The sequence below is a fragment of the Sitophilus oryzae genome, unplaced genomic scaffold (genome assembly GCF_002938485.1).
Source record: "Sitophilus oryzae breed Bouriz unplaced genomic scaffold, Soryzae_2.0 scaffold_1274_pilon_pilon, whole genome shotgun sequence".
Taxonomy (NCBI): Eukaryota; Metazoa; Arthropoda; class Insecta; order Coleoptera; family Curculionidae; genus Sitophilus; species Sitophilus oryzae.
In genome coordinates, this window is record NW_022145920.1 from 800,716 (window position 1) to 815,916 (window position 15,201).

Here is a 15,201-nt window from a genome sequence, read left to right on the forward strand (position 1 = left end):
CCGAGAGGAGGGATCTACTCAAACGCGCTCTGAAAAAGTCTTTTCGTTTGTTTTTCTCCTCCTTTTTGTTTGATCACTGAAAATTTATGATATCATCTGACTAATTTCTTATTATTTATTTGTCTATCTATTTACATTTGTTAGTCAAATTAACTTGGGATTGTGGGGAGTCACTTATCAGAGCAGAACAACAACATTACATTTACTTAAAGCGATAACACATTTTAGGAAAGCGGGTATTTTAGTCTTTATAGTTTTGCAATCTTTTGACAATCTTTTCAATAAGCTCAGCATTCGTTCGCTCTAGGAACTTGGACTTGAACTTGGACAAGTTCATTTTTATTGTTCCTTTATAATCCACATTTAGGCCGTGGCCCAACATAGCTGCACGCGTAGAGCGGAGCGGACAATAGTAAAATACGCGTCAAAACGCAATACGCCTCGCCTCTATGTGGTGCCACTTCCATTTACTTCCATGCATTTAAACGCTTCGCTAGGTTGTAAGTACGCCTCATGTTGTGGGACCACGCACTTACACTACTCAGTTCTAATGTTTAGATCTCTAGGGCAGAACATTTTCCATGTATTCCCAAAGCAGTGTTATGTCTAACAAATTTTAGCTAGAGTGTATTTGCAGTAAAATCTGGCCTATATATTACTGCCTAGATAAAGGGTGGCCCATTTTTCTGTGATTATCGTTTCTTTTTACGAGTAGAACTACAAAAATGCAGTTTTTACACCACAACGCTACTTTTTTATGAATTTAAAGATGCTACAGAGAGATTTGTCCTAGACTTCTTAGTTCTTCAAATATAGGGCGAATTTTATAATATTGCATTATTTTACCCCCTTTGTATCTTGGTTGTCTTATAACTTATCGAAAAGGTAAAAACTGAGTCCAATAGAGTTTTTCACGTATAATCTAGTGGCGTTACTGTTTTTTGCTGGGAGCTGTAATTTTCTAAATTTGACTCAAACTTTTGTTGTTTTAAATGGGATATCCTGTATATTAAACTACTTTATGTTTTTTTTGCGTTGTTATGAGCTTTTTAAGAATATGATAAACTCTATATTTATTTACATAGATAAGGTAAAAAATGCATTAAAAAGTGAAATTTCTAATTTAAAAAAAAATATTATTTAATTTAATTTAACGAGGTAATTCTAGCTTTCAGTTTTCTATCCTGTTATCTTAATAAACTGCACTGAAAATAAACTTGTGCTGCTTTTAGGTAACATAGTGTCAATCAGAGATATTGATATTTTGATGCACTTGTCGAATAATTTGCACACAGAAACTAGCGTGTAATAGCTAGTAATCAAAATTTGACGTGGAATAAATTATTTGTTTGTTTTCGCGTATTCACCTAGCGGTTATTCCTATGTTAAAATGTTAAATAATAAGTAGTAATACATTTTTACCTTGTTTATGAGAATAAGTATGTATATAGGAGCCACAATAGGCCCTCGCGGCCGCAGTGGAGGGTCCCATGGGACCCACTCTTAGACAATACAATGCATATTATATTTTTAGGAAGCATTCATAACATTAGAGATAAAATAAAAAAATAATATACAGGGCATCCCATTTAAAAAACAAACATAAGTTTGGATTATATTTCAAGAATGATGGCTCCCAGCGAAAATCTAGTTACGCCACTGGATTCTACGTGAAAACGTCTATAGGACTCAGTTTTCACCTTTTCGATAAGTTATAAAAGATAACCGAGATATGAAGGGGGTCAACATTTTCAAATTCGCCCTGTATTTCAGGAACTAAAAGGGCTAGGAAAAATCTGTGTGTAGCATGTTTAGTTTCATACAAAAAGTAATACTGTGAAGTGAAAACCGCATCTTTGTATCTCTACTCCTTAACAGGAACCCTGCAAAACACACCAAAATGGGACACTCGGTACATTCTTACTTTCTTTTAACTGTTTACTAAAAACAAATTTGGTGTAATTTATTTGTATGTTTGATTGTCACTAATTGATTATTATTTTTATTTCGCAGAATTAAAATTGGAAAATTCTCACCAGAAGATATTTTACCGGACCTTTGCACTCATATTATCTTTGCTTTCGGTTGGTTGAAGAAAGGAAAGCTTTCGTCTTTTGAGAGCAATGATGAAACAAAAGATGGCAAAGTTGGTTTGTACGAAAGGATTCAGAAGCTAAAGAAAGCGAATCCCAATTTAAAAACTCTTTTGGCTATCGGTAGGTGTCTATGATTCTTTACAACAGAATATTTAGAGGAGAATAAGTTTATACATTGTAATTCGGATACCTATGTTTATTTCGCTAAATCAATGTCTTCACCGTTACCTATATTCTTTCTTTTGTCAATATTTCGCATATTTTTACCAGTCCCTGTATATTATAAACTTTTTGATGCACATATACATAATATTACTTAATCTGCTACATTTACTACTATTTTTGCAATTTTTTTTGACTATAACTGTTTTACTAACTAACACCGGTTCCCATTAGAACAACGAAGTTAAGCGACGTAAGGCGATACTGGTGGATGGACGGGTGACCGGTTCGAAACTCTGTATCGTGCTGTTGTCCAAGGGAAAAGTGTAAAATCTATTGATACACACTGCTCATTCACGCCGCACAGTGCAAAATTTCTAACTTAAGACATTTTTTTGAATAAATGTGTTCTAAAATCTTCAAATTTGTTAAAAATAGTCATAACTTTATTATAGATAACTTACTGAAAGTGCAGGGGTGTTTTTCCAGAATATATATTTTATTTGAATTTCCGTATTAAATTGACTATTACCAATTAAACTACATAATTTCATACTTATTCCAAAACTTAATGAACTTTTTATCATATTTTTATTCTATATGGATTATGACCTTGCGATTTGTCCAGTTCTTTAATACCAACATGTATTCAATAACAATAATTCCTTAATTATTGTATAGTGTATCACAAAAAATTAAATTTTAAACAAAATTTTCCATAGCCATCTTTGCTGCAAGCGGCTGCAATAAAACTTTGTATTAATAAGTTTAGCATAAAATAGAGAAGTCATACCCACCAACAAATAATCGGGACTCGGTGGGACTTTTTGATAATTACGAAAGAAGGATGCAAACTATAATAAATTTCGCTGAAAAATGTATATTTTCACGGAGAATAGAGTTAAATAAACACCCAAGTGGTTTCAAATTTTTTTTTAAATTATTCGTTAAAATATGGGCTAAAACTTTTGTATGGGGCACATGAATAAAGTCATTTATTTAATCCATAATTTGCTCTATAAACCTCCCACATATTAAATATCTTTAACAAGAAACGCATATATTTTATACCATAATATATAGCTTTGGGTGAATTTTTCAATAAAATTTGATTTTAGTTGATTAAATTATGGCCTTCTAAATATGTATTTGAAGAAATTTGTATTAAAAGTTTAAATACGATTTTAAGTGTTATGTCCAGCATCAAACATACGATCGTTCTACTGGCCGCATGAGATCGGATATCGCGTGAGTAAGAGTTGATTTAGACACTTCCTAAGTCGGTAGGCCATTGACCATGATATGGCCGAGGACCGCGGTTCAGATTCCGCGTAAACAAAGTAGGCCCCGTCCAGATTAGCCCTGGCAAGGAGACGTTAACTGAAATCTTTACTTTATCTTTACTTTTACATTAAATGAAACAATTTTTTTTTGAATCCGTATGTAAAAGTTTAATACACACTAATACACAGGGACTATTTAAAATATGTGTAATATTGACAAAATATTGAAAGTATTTTAGTAGCAAATAGTAGCAAAATTTGACTGCTGGATAAAAAAAATGTGAAACTAAATAACAGATTCAATCAATATTTTTCAAGTTTTAATACATATTACTATATATACATACAAGTTTTAATAAATACAGTAGAACTTCTTTAATTCGGACACTCCTGTATTTCGGCTTTCGGCGTCTCTTAATCGGACAGTTTTGATATTTTTATGTTTTTATCCGAATGCCAACAAAATTCAGAGGCAAATGAATGAAAGTCCGCATTTTTTTGGACGGTTAGATGCAGTATGTACTCTTTTCTTTGTAGTAGAGCAGTCAGGAGTATCAACTATTGCTAAAAAATAGAGGCAACTAAACGACTCTTGCTGTAGAAATGCAAGATATTGGATTGCAATGGCAAAGGAGCGATACTTAACATTTCTGTTCCATACGTAACATTCCATTTTTGCTGTTCCGAAATTTAATATTTTAGATATAAATAAATCGGAAATACCAACAAATAAAAAAAGTCATATACAAAAAAAATTGTAAATGAACTTAAGGAGAAAAATAATTTGTCTCTGGTTTAATTGAATATAATATAACACAACCAAACTTATATGGAATCACCTATTATTTCCCATAATTTTTGAGATGTATGAAAATTTTCTGTTTATGAATAAAACTCAGTCCTTACCAATGACCTTTAATGAAGAATAATCCATATAGCAATAAAAAAAATAATCAGTTCCCAAAATAAACAAAATGGTATTTTTTTGGTTTCTGAAACGAAATTAAGATTTAAATTTTTAATGGCCAAAAAGCTTAAACAAAAAGAAAATTGGTAAGTTTAATATTCTTTGTTGCCACCTCTAGCCCTTATGCAAGCTTCTATCCGCGCTGGCATGCTTCTTGTTAAATTATCCACGTTGTCTTGGGGTATGTTTTCCCATTATGCTAATGCCGCATCAATAAGCTGTGCGAGATTTCCTGGATTGTTTCGACGAGCCCTAACCCTTTTTTTGATCTAGTCCCATAAGTGTTCGATAGGGTTTAGATCTGGTAAATAGGCAGGCCAGTCTAAAACTATGACGCCTTCCATTTCAATACGTTCTCTAGTCACTCTGCTGATATGGAGAGGTGCACTATCGCGCATGAAATTAAAATTATCCCCAATTGCAGCTCTCCACAGACTAACGATTGGTTCTAGCACCAAATCAACATATCTCCGACCCGTTAAAATTTGTTGAAGTGGTAACAATGGAGTTTTTGCTCCTATTATAATACCTCCCCAGAAAATTACAGTTCCTCCTTTATATCTTGGTACAGATTTGGTAGCCTGAAGTCTCGCTCGCCTTCCTGGAGCTCTAAGAACCCGAATTCGATGGTTATCTGATCTTAGGCCAATTCTGCTCTCATCCGAAAAAAGAACATTTTGCCAATTCCCAGTTGTCCAGTTTTGATGTTGAAGGCATCAATTTAGCCGGTCAATTTTATTTTACCGAGATAACCGTAGGATCCGTAACTCTTTCTACTGTAAAACCCTCGTGCACGAAGACTGTTTCTTATGGTTTCAACTGAAATGTTCACACTTGTAGCTGCCAGAAGTTCTCTTTGTAGCTCTGGATGAGAAACATTGGGATTTATTCTAGCAATTTAGCACACAAGGCGGTCTTGTTGTTCAGTTGTGACTCTATGGCGAATTTGTATGGGCCTATCCTTGTGTGTTCCTAATTCCAAGTATCTTGCATATGTTTTCGATACAACACCCTGGGTAACGCCTACTATCTCTGCTACGTCTCTCTGGAGCATTTCTTGTTTGATGAGAGCAATAATTCTTACCCTCTGTACATTTATTAATCCAACATAAGGCATTTTTTAAATTTTTTGGATTGAATGAAAATTACCGGACAATTGTGATTTTTACTACTGAACACAAAATTCAAAAGAAAATAAATCGCAGTAGTCGTTTACTCTTTATTATCATGTTTATTTACAACAAAAAGCCTTATCTTAAAGTTGTATACCAATTTTTATCCTTGCAAGAAATTTAGTCAGAAATAAAGAGTGATTCCATATAAGTTTGGTTGTGTATATATTCAATATATTGGTTTAACTGAATTTAAAATATATAGTATGTCGCAGAGACAAATTGAAGAGAAAATACTTCTTCTTCTTCTTCTTCCTGTGCCTTGTGTTGAGCCTGTGCCTCCTGTGCCTTCCTGAGCCGCATGTTGGCGATTGTCTGTACTCTTTATATAATGTGTAGTAGAGAGTGCCGTTTTCGGCTCTCAGTGTAATGTAAAGTGCCGTTTTCGGCTCTTCGAAATATGGTGGCTGCGTCGCTGATGTTACACCAATCCCGTATGTTTCTTAGCCAGGAATGTTGTTTTCTTCCTGAGCCTCACCGTCCTTCTATTTTTCCTTGTAGAATTAGTTTAGGGATGTAATATTTGTCTCCTCTAAGGATATGGCCGAGGTAAGAAACTTTTCTTTCTTTAAATTATTAAGTATTTCTCGTTCATACCCTGCAATTCTTAAAAACTCTTCGTTGGTGGCATGTGCGTTACATGGCACACGTAAGAGTCTCCGAAGTCCACATTTCGAAAGCCTCGATGCAGTTCAGGGTTTTACTCTTGAGAGACCACGTTTCTGCACCGTATAGTAAGATGGGCCATATGTAGCATTTTACTACCCGTAGTCTAAGTGCTACCGGTAGACTGCGTGCTAATAAGAAGTTTTTAAGTGTGAAAAATGTTGTTTGTGCATAATTCGTTCTAAGTTTAACTTCTTCATCGCAGTCCCATCGTTTATTGATCATAGCACCTAGATATTTAAATCGTGGTACTCGCTCTATAATATTTCCATCCACTGTCAATGCGGTGTTGATTATTAGCTGGCGTCCTATTGCCATAAGTTTGGTCTTGGTAGGGTTGATTTTAAGACCGAAACGATTTCCCATGTCCTCTATCTTATTTATTATTTGCTGGAGATCATCTAAAGTTGGTGCTAGGATTGCCGAATCATCTGCATATCTTATATTATTAATTGGAACTCTGTTGATCTTAATTCCTCCACTTTCTACTGCCAGTACCATTTGAAATATCTTTTTTACGTATATATTAAAAAGTATTGGTGACAGTATACAGCCCTGGCGGACTCCTTTCACACATTGAATGTGTCTGTGGATAAGTTTTTGTTAACTCTGATCTCCGCAGTTTGGTTGCAATATAGTTCCTGTATCATTCTAATGTCTTTGACGTCTATTCCTATCTCGAGCAGTCTGTTTAGGAGAATATCGTGTTTAACGTTGTTAAAAGCCTTCTGATAATCTATGAAGCACACAAAGACATCTTGGCGTTGATCATAACACTTCTGGATCAGTAGCTTGATTGAAAACAAAGCCTCTCTCGTACCCAGCCCCTTCATGAAGCCGAACTGTGTCTCTCCGCTCTTTTCTTCCGAATATATACGAGGATGCATGACGCAAAGAAAATGTTTCAGAGCACAACTCATTAGACTTATAAGTCTATAGTCACTACAGTCTTTTGGAGAATATTGTTATCCTCTTATCTTTTTTTTTCTCCAAAAGGAAATACTAGGCATTGGAAACAAAGGAAACAAATGACAACTTAAGTGAACAGAGGATAACAATATTGTATGAAGCTTAGCAATGTGCCCTAAAATCTTTACCAAAAACTATTTACTGGGTAGAAGAAAACAATGTTTCTACGTAATATATTTTTCCTTTGAAACGTGTAAAATAGAAGGCTATTGAGGATTCCATTCATTAAAAATCATTCAATTGAAATAAAAATTTTCGATTCCATTCGAATTAAATATTAATTTCACTTTTGTTCACATTTTTATGCAAGTCTTTAATGTGTATTAAGATACGTAGTTGGTTAATATAGATATTGTAGTAAGTAGTAACTGAGTTCTCTTTATGGGTGCATACGTCTAGATACAATAACCAACAATTTATAAGAACAAGCAGAAGTTTTAATATAGTTCATAAAGTGTTTTGCATTTTGGTTTAAATAAAAATGTGTTTAATTTTGAGTTTATTTTGGAAACCATAAAAGTATGAAACAATCTTCTTCTTCAAGTGTCATGCTCTCATGTCGGTATCGTTCTCGATTTTGCGCTACATGGACTAGGGGAAATGTGCCCTTGATGGACCCCTTAAGGAAATTCCATTATAAATTTTTAGTTTTTGTAGTTATTAGATTTATTTGTTTGAAAATCGATTATTTATTTCCAAATTTAATATATATGAGGTGAATTTGCTACTAAATAATTTCGTATTAAATAAAATAATCATAATAATAAAACATAGTCGAGGGTCTATCATTAGCACCTATGTACCTATGTCGGTCCCCTATAAAAACAACAGATAACGCCTATCAAAAGTTTTATTTTAAACAAAATATTTTTCTATATTAAAAATGGAATAAACTAACCTAAAGCAGACAAAAAAAATAGTTTAAAAGTTAAGAAAAAAACAAAATTAACATTAGTTTAACAAACGCAAGACAAATAATTAAGATTAGGAGCATAATTCGCAAATAAACGTTTTACATCGGTAGCTTACACTAGCACATAAATTGTAGCACCAGGACTGACAAAGCTGGCATTTAATCCACTTCCCTCTTGCACGTGATTGAGAGAATAACTCATTGCAATATAGACAACTAGCATCGGATTCATCCTTTTCGCGTCCTAAAAATTCTTCTAAGATGGTTTCATCTTCATCAGAGCTGTCGTCATTATTTGCAATGACAAGTTTTCGTTTTACTGGCCTGCCCTGTTGTTTTCTTAACTTTATTTCCTTCTCAATTACTTTATCTTTAAGTTCAGAAATTTCTGGGGTTGAATTTAAATGGCCAGTTTTTCCACGCCTTCTCTTGCTTCCTTTATCAGCACCAATGGCTATTGCTTGTGGTGGGGGCAAAATTTCTTTTACCGAGATGTCGAGAACTGATGATGAAGACAAGTTATGACAAGATGTACTTGGTTGGTCTTGAATGTCTAATTCCATTTGGTTTTCGTTGATATCGCCTCGAGTTTCGGACATCTGCTTATCTGTTGCTAGAGCTGGTGCAAGCTGCCAGTCCTCAAAAACATGGGGGTTAAAAGGATGGATGCCCGTCTTCTTGAACGAATTTATCGCATTTGATGGGACTGCACTTTTTAAATGGGCTTGGTTTAGAAGACCTGCTATTTTGAATTGGGTTACTGCTTTTCCCGGGTTTTGACGCAGCCATAACTGGATTTCTTGATCAAAGTAGGTATGAAGTGGACGAAAAAATCCAACATCCAAAGGTTGAACGTGATGAGAACAGTGTGCAGGAAAACAAAACACAATAACACCATTTTCTTTTGCAATTTGTAGAGATTCAAGACTTTTATGACTACTGTGACCATCAAGAAGTAAAAGAGTTTTATTCTCATTAGACGCTTTCGTATATCTTACGAAATGCTTTAGCCATTTACAAAAAATTTCACTGGTCATCCAACCTTTTTCTTGCGTAAAAGCTATGCTACCAGCGGGAGCACCGTTCATTAGTTCCTCATTCATCCTTTGACGAGGATAAATAAGAGCAGGAGGGACGTAAGTGCCTATGGCATTCATTGCGCATACTACAGTTACATGCTGTCCACGCTCGGCACTACTAAGAGCACCCACTTGCTTCGGACCTTTTGCAGCGTAAATTTTTTGGCATTTTTTTTTGCACCGTAGTCAAACCTGATTCATCCATATTGTATATATTTTCGGGCAAAAAGTTGTACTGCTCCAGAATATTGGATAGTGCGTTAAAATAGGCTTCTATATTAGGTTTGTAAATGCCTGGGCTCTAGCTAATGACGTACTTTCTGGGCTTCTCAAAGATATTTGTGGATTGCGTTTTAGGAATCCCCTAACCCACTTCCAACCTGCCAGTTTAACTTCCCGATTGAAACAATGTTTTATTTTATTTTTTTCGGCTACTTCAAATACCATCCGCCGTAAATCTTTGGAAGTTACTCCAAAAAATCTTGTCTCCATTTCGATTATATGACCTGCAATCTCGTCTTCTATGGCTTTGGAGAAAGTGGCTTTTCGCCCTCCTAAATAACCCTTGGAGCTGTCTTGTTTCTCTAAGCGTCTTCGCAATGTTGTCTTGGGAACATTAAAGGTCTTTGCAGCTAATTTATAGCCCATATTTTGGCTTTGTACGTTAATAATAGCCCGTCGCATATCCTCTTCATTCCACTGTTGCCGTTTGTTAGATGCCATGTCTATAAAGCAAAAGAAATAACTTAAAAATATAAAAAATGCATTGCCTATGATGGCCCTATGATTTTCCTATGATGGACCCCTGGTTCATCATAGGAAACAGCTAAGGGGTCCATCATAGGCCATTTTGAATACGCCATTTAAAAATCCCAAGCTTTTAAAATATTGGACATAACCCTAATTTGTGCCCGGCACTTATTACACAACAGTTCTTTTAACCTACCGCAACAACAGCAGATTCTAGCTGTGCGTAAAAAAAAGTTACTTGACATCATATCATGCTACTTTGTTACATCAATACTTACCAGTAATAAGTTTATTTTTTAATTTCACAAAAACAGCTTGTATTTGCGTAAGCACATGTAAACAACTAATTTTAAACTTTAACCAGTCTACCCTAGGTGGCCACAGTTCGTTATCCGCGGTAAATTTGAAAATATAGCTAGTGGTTCATCATAGGCGGGGGTCCATCACGGGCATATTTCCCCTAATCCATCTGCGCTCAAGCCTATCCATTGCCGCAAGTTCCTCAACCATGAAAGCCTCTTGCGCCCAATCCACTTAATTCGAAAGGAAAAAAAAATCGAAGAAAAGAATTCTTTCCTTTGATATTTTCGTTAAGGATCAGTCGGAGAAACTCATATTGAGGTCCTCTGGTTATATGGCTAAGGTATTCAAGTTTTCGTCGCTTGATAATATCCAGAAGTGACTATTGGAGCACGACAGACTTGTCGTGCTCCATTCTTCGAAGAACTTCTTCATTTCTGGTTCTGGTTGTCCAAGATAGTTTAAGCATTCCTTCTGTATGTCCACATTTCAAATGCTTCGATTTTATTTATCGTTTCTTAATTAAGTGTCCACGTCTCACATCTATACAAAAAAATTGACCACACATAACACTTTTTATTAAACAATAACATTATAAAAATATCCCTCCAGTAATCCGGTTACTTTATTAATTCGCCTGCAGCTGCTCCGGTATGTGTCCGAATTATCGAGGTTCTACTGTAATAACAATTTGTAATAAGACACAATAACGATAATATAAATTTTATAATTTAGACAATGAGAAACTAACTGCATTACTTAATTTAACTTATTTCTAATAATAAACTAACTCCCATTATATGATTAAAATATTTTTTTTTTCTGGAAACCAAAAATTTATTAACCATTTTTCAGGTGGTTGGTCTTTTGGTACACAGAAATTTAAGGACATGTCAGCTACGAGGTATAGCAGACAGACATTCATCTTTAGTGCAATACCATTCTTGAGAGACCGTGGTTTTGATGGGTTAGATATGGATTGGGAATATCCTAAAGGAAGCGATGATAAAAAGAACTTTGTTTTGCTTTTGAAAGGTAAATATACGAACGGTTAATGGAAATTATTTTAGATTTTTATTGGTAAAGTCAATGAGGATTGCAACGTGCATTTTATAAAGTTAAGGAAAATATAAAAATTTCTAATGAATGAAATTGTTTTCCTCGTGGTGTTTCTGTAAGATGTGATCTCACAAAGGAAGTAGTAATTATTTAGCCTTGTAAATTGCAATCGAATGTGTTCTAGCATAACTGGGTCACGAATGGTTTAGTATTCAATTCATAACCTACGATACTTTGATATTTGTGACCATATATAAAATTCTACAGAAAACTAGCGAAAGCTACAATATAAAATATTATAATAAATAACCAAAACTAAATAATGTAATAAAATATCAAAAAGAAATTATAACAGAAGATCTAACTCTATTCAAATTTACCTGCCAATGTGTTCTGCAATGAGGAATTTTATTTATTATAACTAATAATAATTTATTATATTATTTGAATATAAAATAGAGAGAACAAGATTATTAATGCATGGTCTCTATCTAAATAAAAATGAAATCAAGATCTCATCCTATAATATTCAGACATTTATGTCATGGAAGAATAAGAATTAAATTTCAAACTTTTTATGCTACGATGATAATACACTTATCTACGCTGCTGTTATAAAATTAATTTTGCATACATTACACTAATATGTAATAAATAAGTAGACAGGATGATTTTTAAAAAGAATATTTATTTTTATTTTTAAAACAATATACAGGGTGAGTCTTAAATAAGTACAAATATTTTTAGGGCTGGTAGGTCTCAATAATAGAAACATATTTTCTCTTTGCCGTTTTTCAAATAAGTCCAAAATAACCGAGGTACCTTACTTTGACGATTTCAAAAGAAATTGATTTTTCGCTTACATTTTGAGAACCGCTGGATTTTTTTTGGGGTTTCTTTCTTGTAAATTCAGTCTACTATCTATGTTGTCATATTATGAGAAAATTATGTTATTTTAAGTAAAAACTAAAAAAAATTCCAACAAAATTTTCAACAAATTTCAAATTTTCAAAAAAAAAATTTCGCAAAAAATACCTCATAGTCGTTTTCCTGGGGTCGAAATTTACTATCCATAATAGTTATTTTTTATACAAGACGATAAAATAGTATTTTATCGTCGACCAAAAGATTAATTCACGAGCGATGAAATCGCGAGTGAATTAATTTCGGGATGCAATTTTATCGTCGTGTATAAAACAATATTTTTTTCCATAGCGAGTTACGTTTTAAAAATATTCAGAAATTATTATTTCAAGGAATTTATTACGAGTTGAAAAAATATTGTGCTGGGTTGACGTTGGTTTCTATGTAATTTGACAAATAAATAAAGCTGTCTCTTTAGTTGTCAGTTTTGAGTCAATATTTCTTAATTAATTCTCTTTCGTGTCGATTGCTGATTGAATTGGAGCCAGAACTAGCTCAAAACGAAATAAGTAAATTACCAACAGGTATTCAGACTGAGACGACAAACGCCATATCCAAACTACATCCATTTAAACCGAATAACTTATGAAAAGGAATACAAAAATTTTTAAAAATGGAAGCAATTAAAAAACGTGCGAGAAAAAATAGTTTTTAACCTATCCTCGCTGTTAAAGTATCGTTTAATCTACCCTTGCGGTTTAACAGTTTTTTTTTCGCAATTTTAACAGTTGCTATGGAAACAAATATTTGCATTAGACACTTAGAGACTATGTTAGTACTTAGAGACTATCTGAACTTATTCGTTGAGTGTGTGTTGAATTTCAGAATATACCTTCAACTTAGGTAGTAGTGTAGTAACTTATCAGTAGTCTACCCCTTTAGGGGTAGACTACTGATAAGTCCGAAAGTGTTTTACTTTTCTTAATCATAAAAGATCAATAGTTTATAACTTAGTGTTAAGAAAATATACCACGATACTCGCAAGTAAATTTCCAAAGAGAACATCTAACAAAATAAATCTGCTTTCTAAATAAAAATAAAATCATGACACAAAGATGTCCTCAGCTAAGATGCAATACTTGTCCTCAGCTTAGATGCAAGGTTTAAATATAGCAATATGTCTTGGAAATATATTATTAAAATCAAGTAATTATAGTATAAATTTTGATAAGATAGACAATATATGCAGATGAGGAATGAAAAACTGTGAAAATTATATAGTGAAGTTAATTATGATACTGTCTTAAAGAATTCTCATTACTTATTCGTAATCGTCTAGGAGCACCTTCAAGGTATCTCAGTGAATGAATTAAGCAATCAAAACTAAAGGCCATTTAAAAAAGATTTTATAACGCTATTAATGCCTGCGTTATTTCGTATTGAATAATATATAATCTCTAAGAAATAAATCGGAAGAATTATACTTTTTTTATAATTTATGTTAGTCAGTAACTAAACATTTTAATATGAATAATCATAAATATATTTTTGTTCATTTAAGAATATTATGCTAAATTTACAAATACAAACTAATATTTTACAATTTTTAGAGTAAAACAATCTTGACATAAAACAGCTTTGAAAGATGAATTAATTGACCAACTCTATGGTACACATTTTACTTGAGAATTGAAATATAAATGTAGTTATTTTATAGAGATGTTTTAATTAATAAATTTATTTTTATAATAAATTTATTTTTATAAATAATTATTTATAAAAACAATTAAAACATGTTATTAACAGCGCTTTCAGATGGAGCGACTCGAAGTCCGCGACTTCGAGCAAGTACCATGAGTTTATATGAACAATTTCACATGGGTCGCGTATGCTCTGTCTGGATGATTTTGTTCGACGGCTATCTTCAAAAAAAACACGACGGACGGTTCGCGCAGACGCTCCGCTCCATCTGAAAGCGCTGTTAGTTCTTGAAATTCATAAAAAAAGTTAAGTTTTCTTAAATGGAACACCCTGTATTTTTTTTGTATGAGGTGGGAAAAAATCTTGCATAGACACCAATACCAACAATGTTGTATGATATTTGGTAGTGTCGAATTCTTACCGACTAAAAAAAAACCTCCTCCCTTCGTTTTGCCTTCTATGCACCGGTAACCGCTCTCGCATTTCTTCAGTGCATTAGGCTGTCTAAAGGAGATGTTCTTTTTCTTTGGTCTCTATTATTTCTCTGGCAGTCCCATATGCGCCTTCCCAAGATTCTGTGCTCATGACTAGACTTTCCATCATGTTAGAAATATTAAATGCAAGTCCTGAGCGTATTTGGAATTGATGTCTTTGTTGACTCCATCGGAAACAGTAGTATACCCTGTATATTTATAAATTATATGATCTGGCTTGGCATAAGTTTCTCAAAAATATATAACACTCTATATTTATTTTCACTATTTAATGCAATATTTAGAAAAAAAAATATATTAAAAGATCATATATTTATTAGTAGGCCATGGATAACAAAAGAAACTAAAGAATTATTAAAAGTATACTGCTATCTGTCTGTCGTTTTATTTTTTGGGAGCCACTAATTAATTACTACTAGTAACATAGCAAGTTGCCGGACGAATTTACGTTTACCCGATTTGCGTTCGTACTCGAGATTCACTGCCGGCTAGTCGGCTGGTGAGGCAGTACGCAGTTGCAGTTCTGTTTGGACGGGTCGGTCGTGACAGACTAGGAATACGACGCGAGGAGTGCCTAGTATATATTATTTTCATTTTAAGTCTTTACCTTCACTTAAGGTAACATTTAAAATACTTAAGTATTTATTATTTGAGTGCGTTTACAAGCCAAAACTAAAAATAAATTCTCTAAACCTCAAAAAAACTAAAATATTACTCTAAATAAAA

General features: G+C 33.4%; 1 protein-coding gene across 1 annotated transcript in view; it reads left to right on the plus strand.

Moving 5' to 3' along the window:
• LOC115874312 (probable chitinase 10) overlaps positions 1 to 15,201 on the plus strand; it is a 90,180-nt gene that overhangs the window by 50,780 nt on the left and 24,199 nt on the right. The window contains 2 exon segments of the mRNA XM_030889417.1: positions 2,014 to 2,216; positions 11,213 to 11,392. Of these exon segments, the coding sequence (XP_030745277.1) occupies positions 2,014 to 2,216; positions 11,213 to 11,392 (383 nt within the window).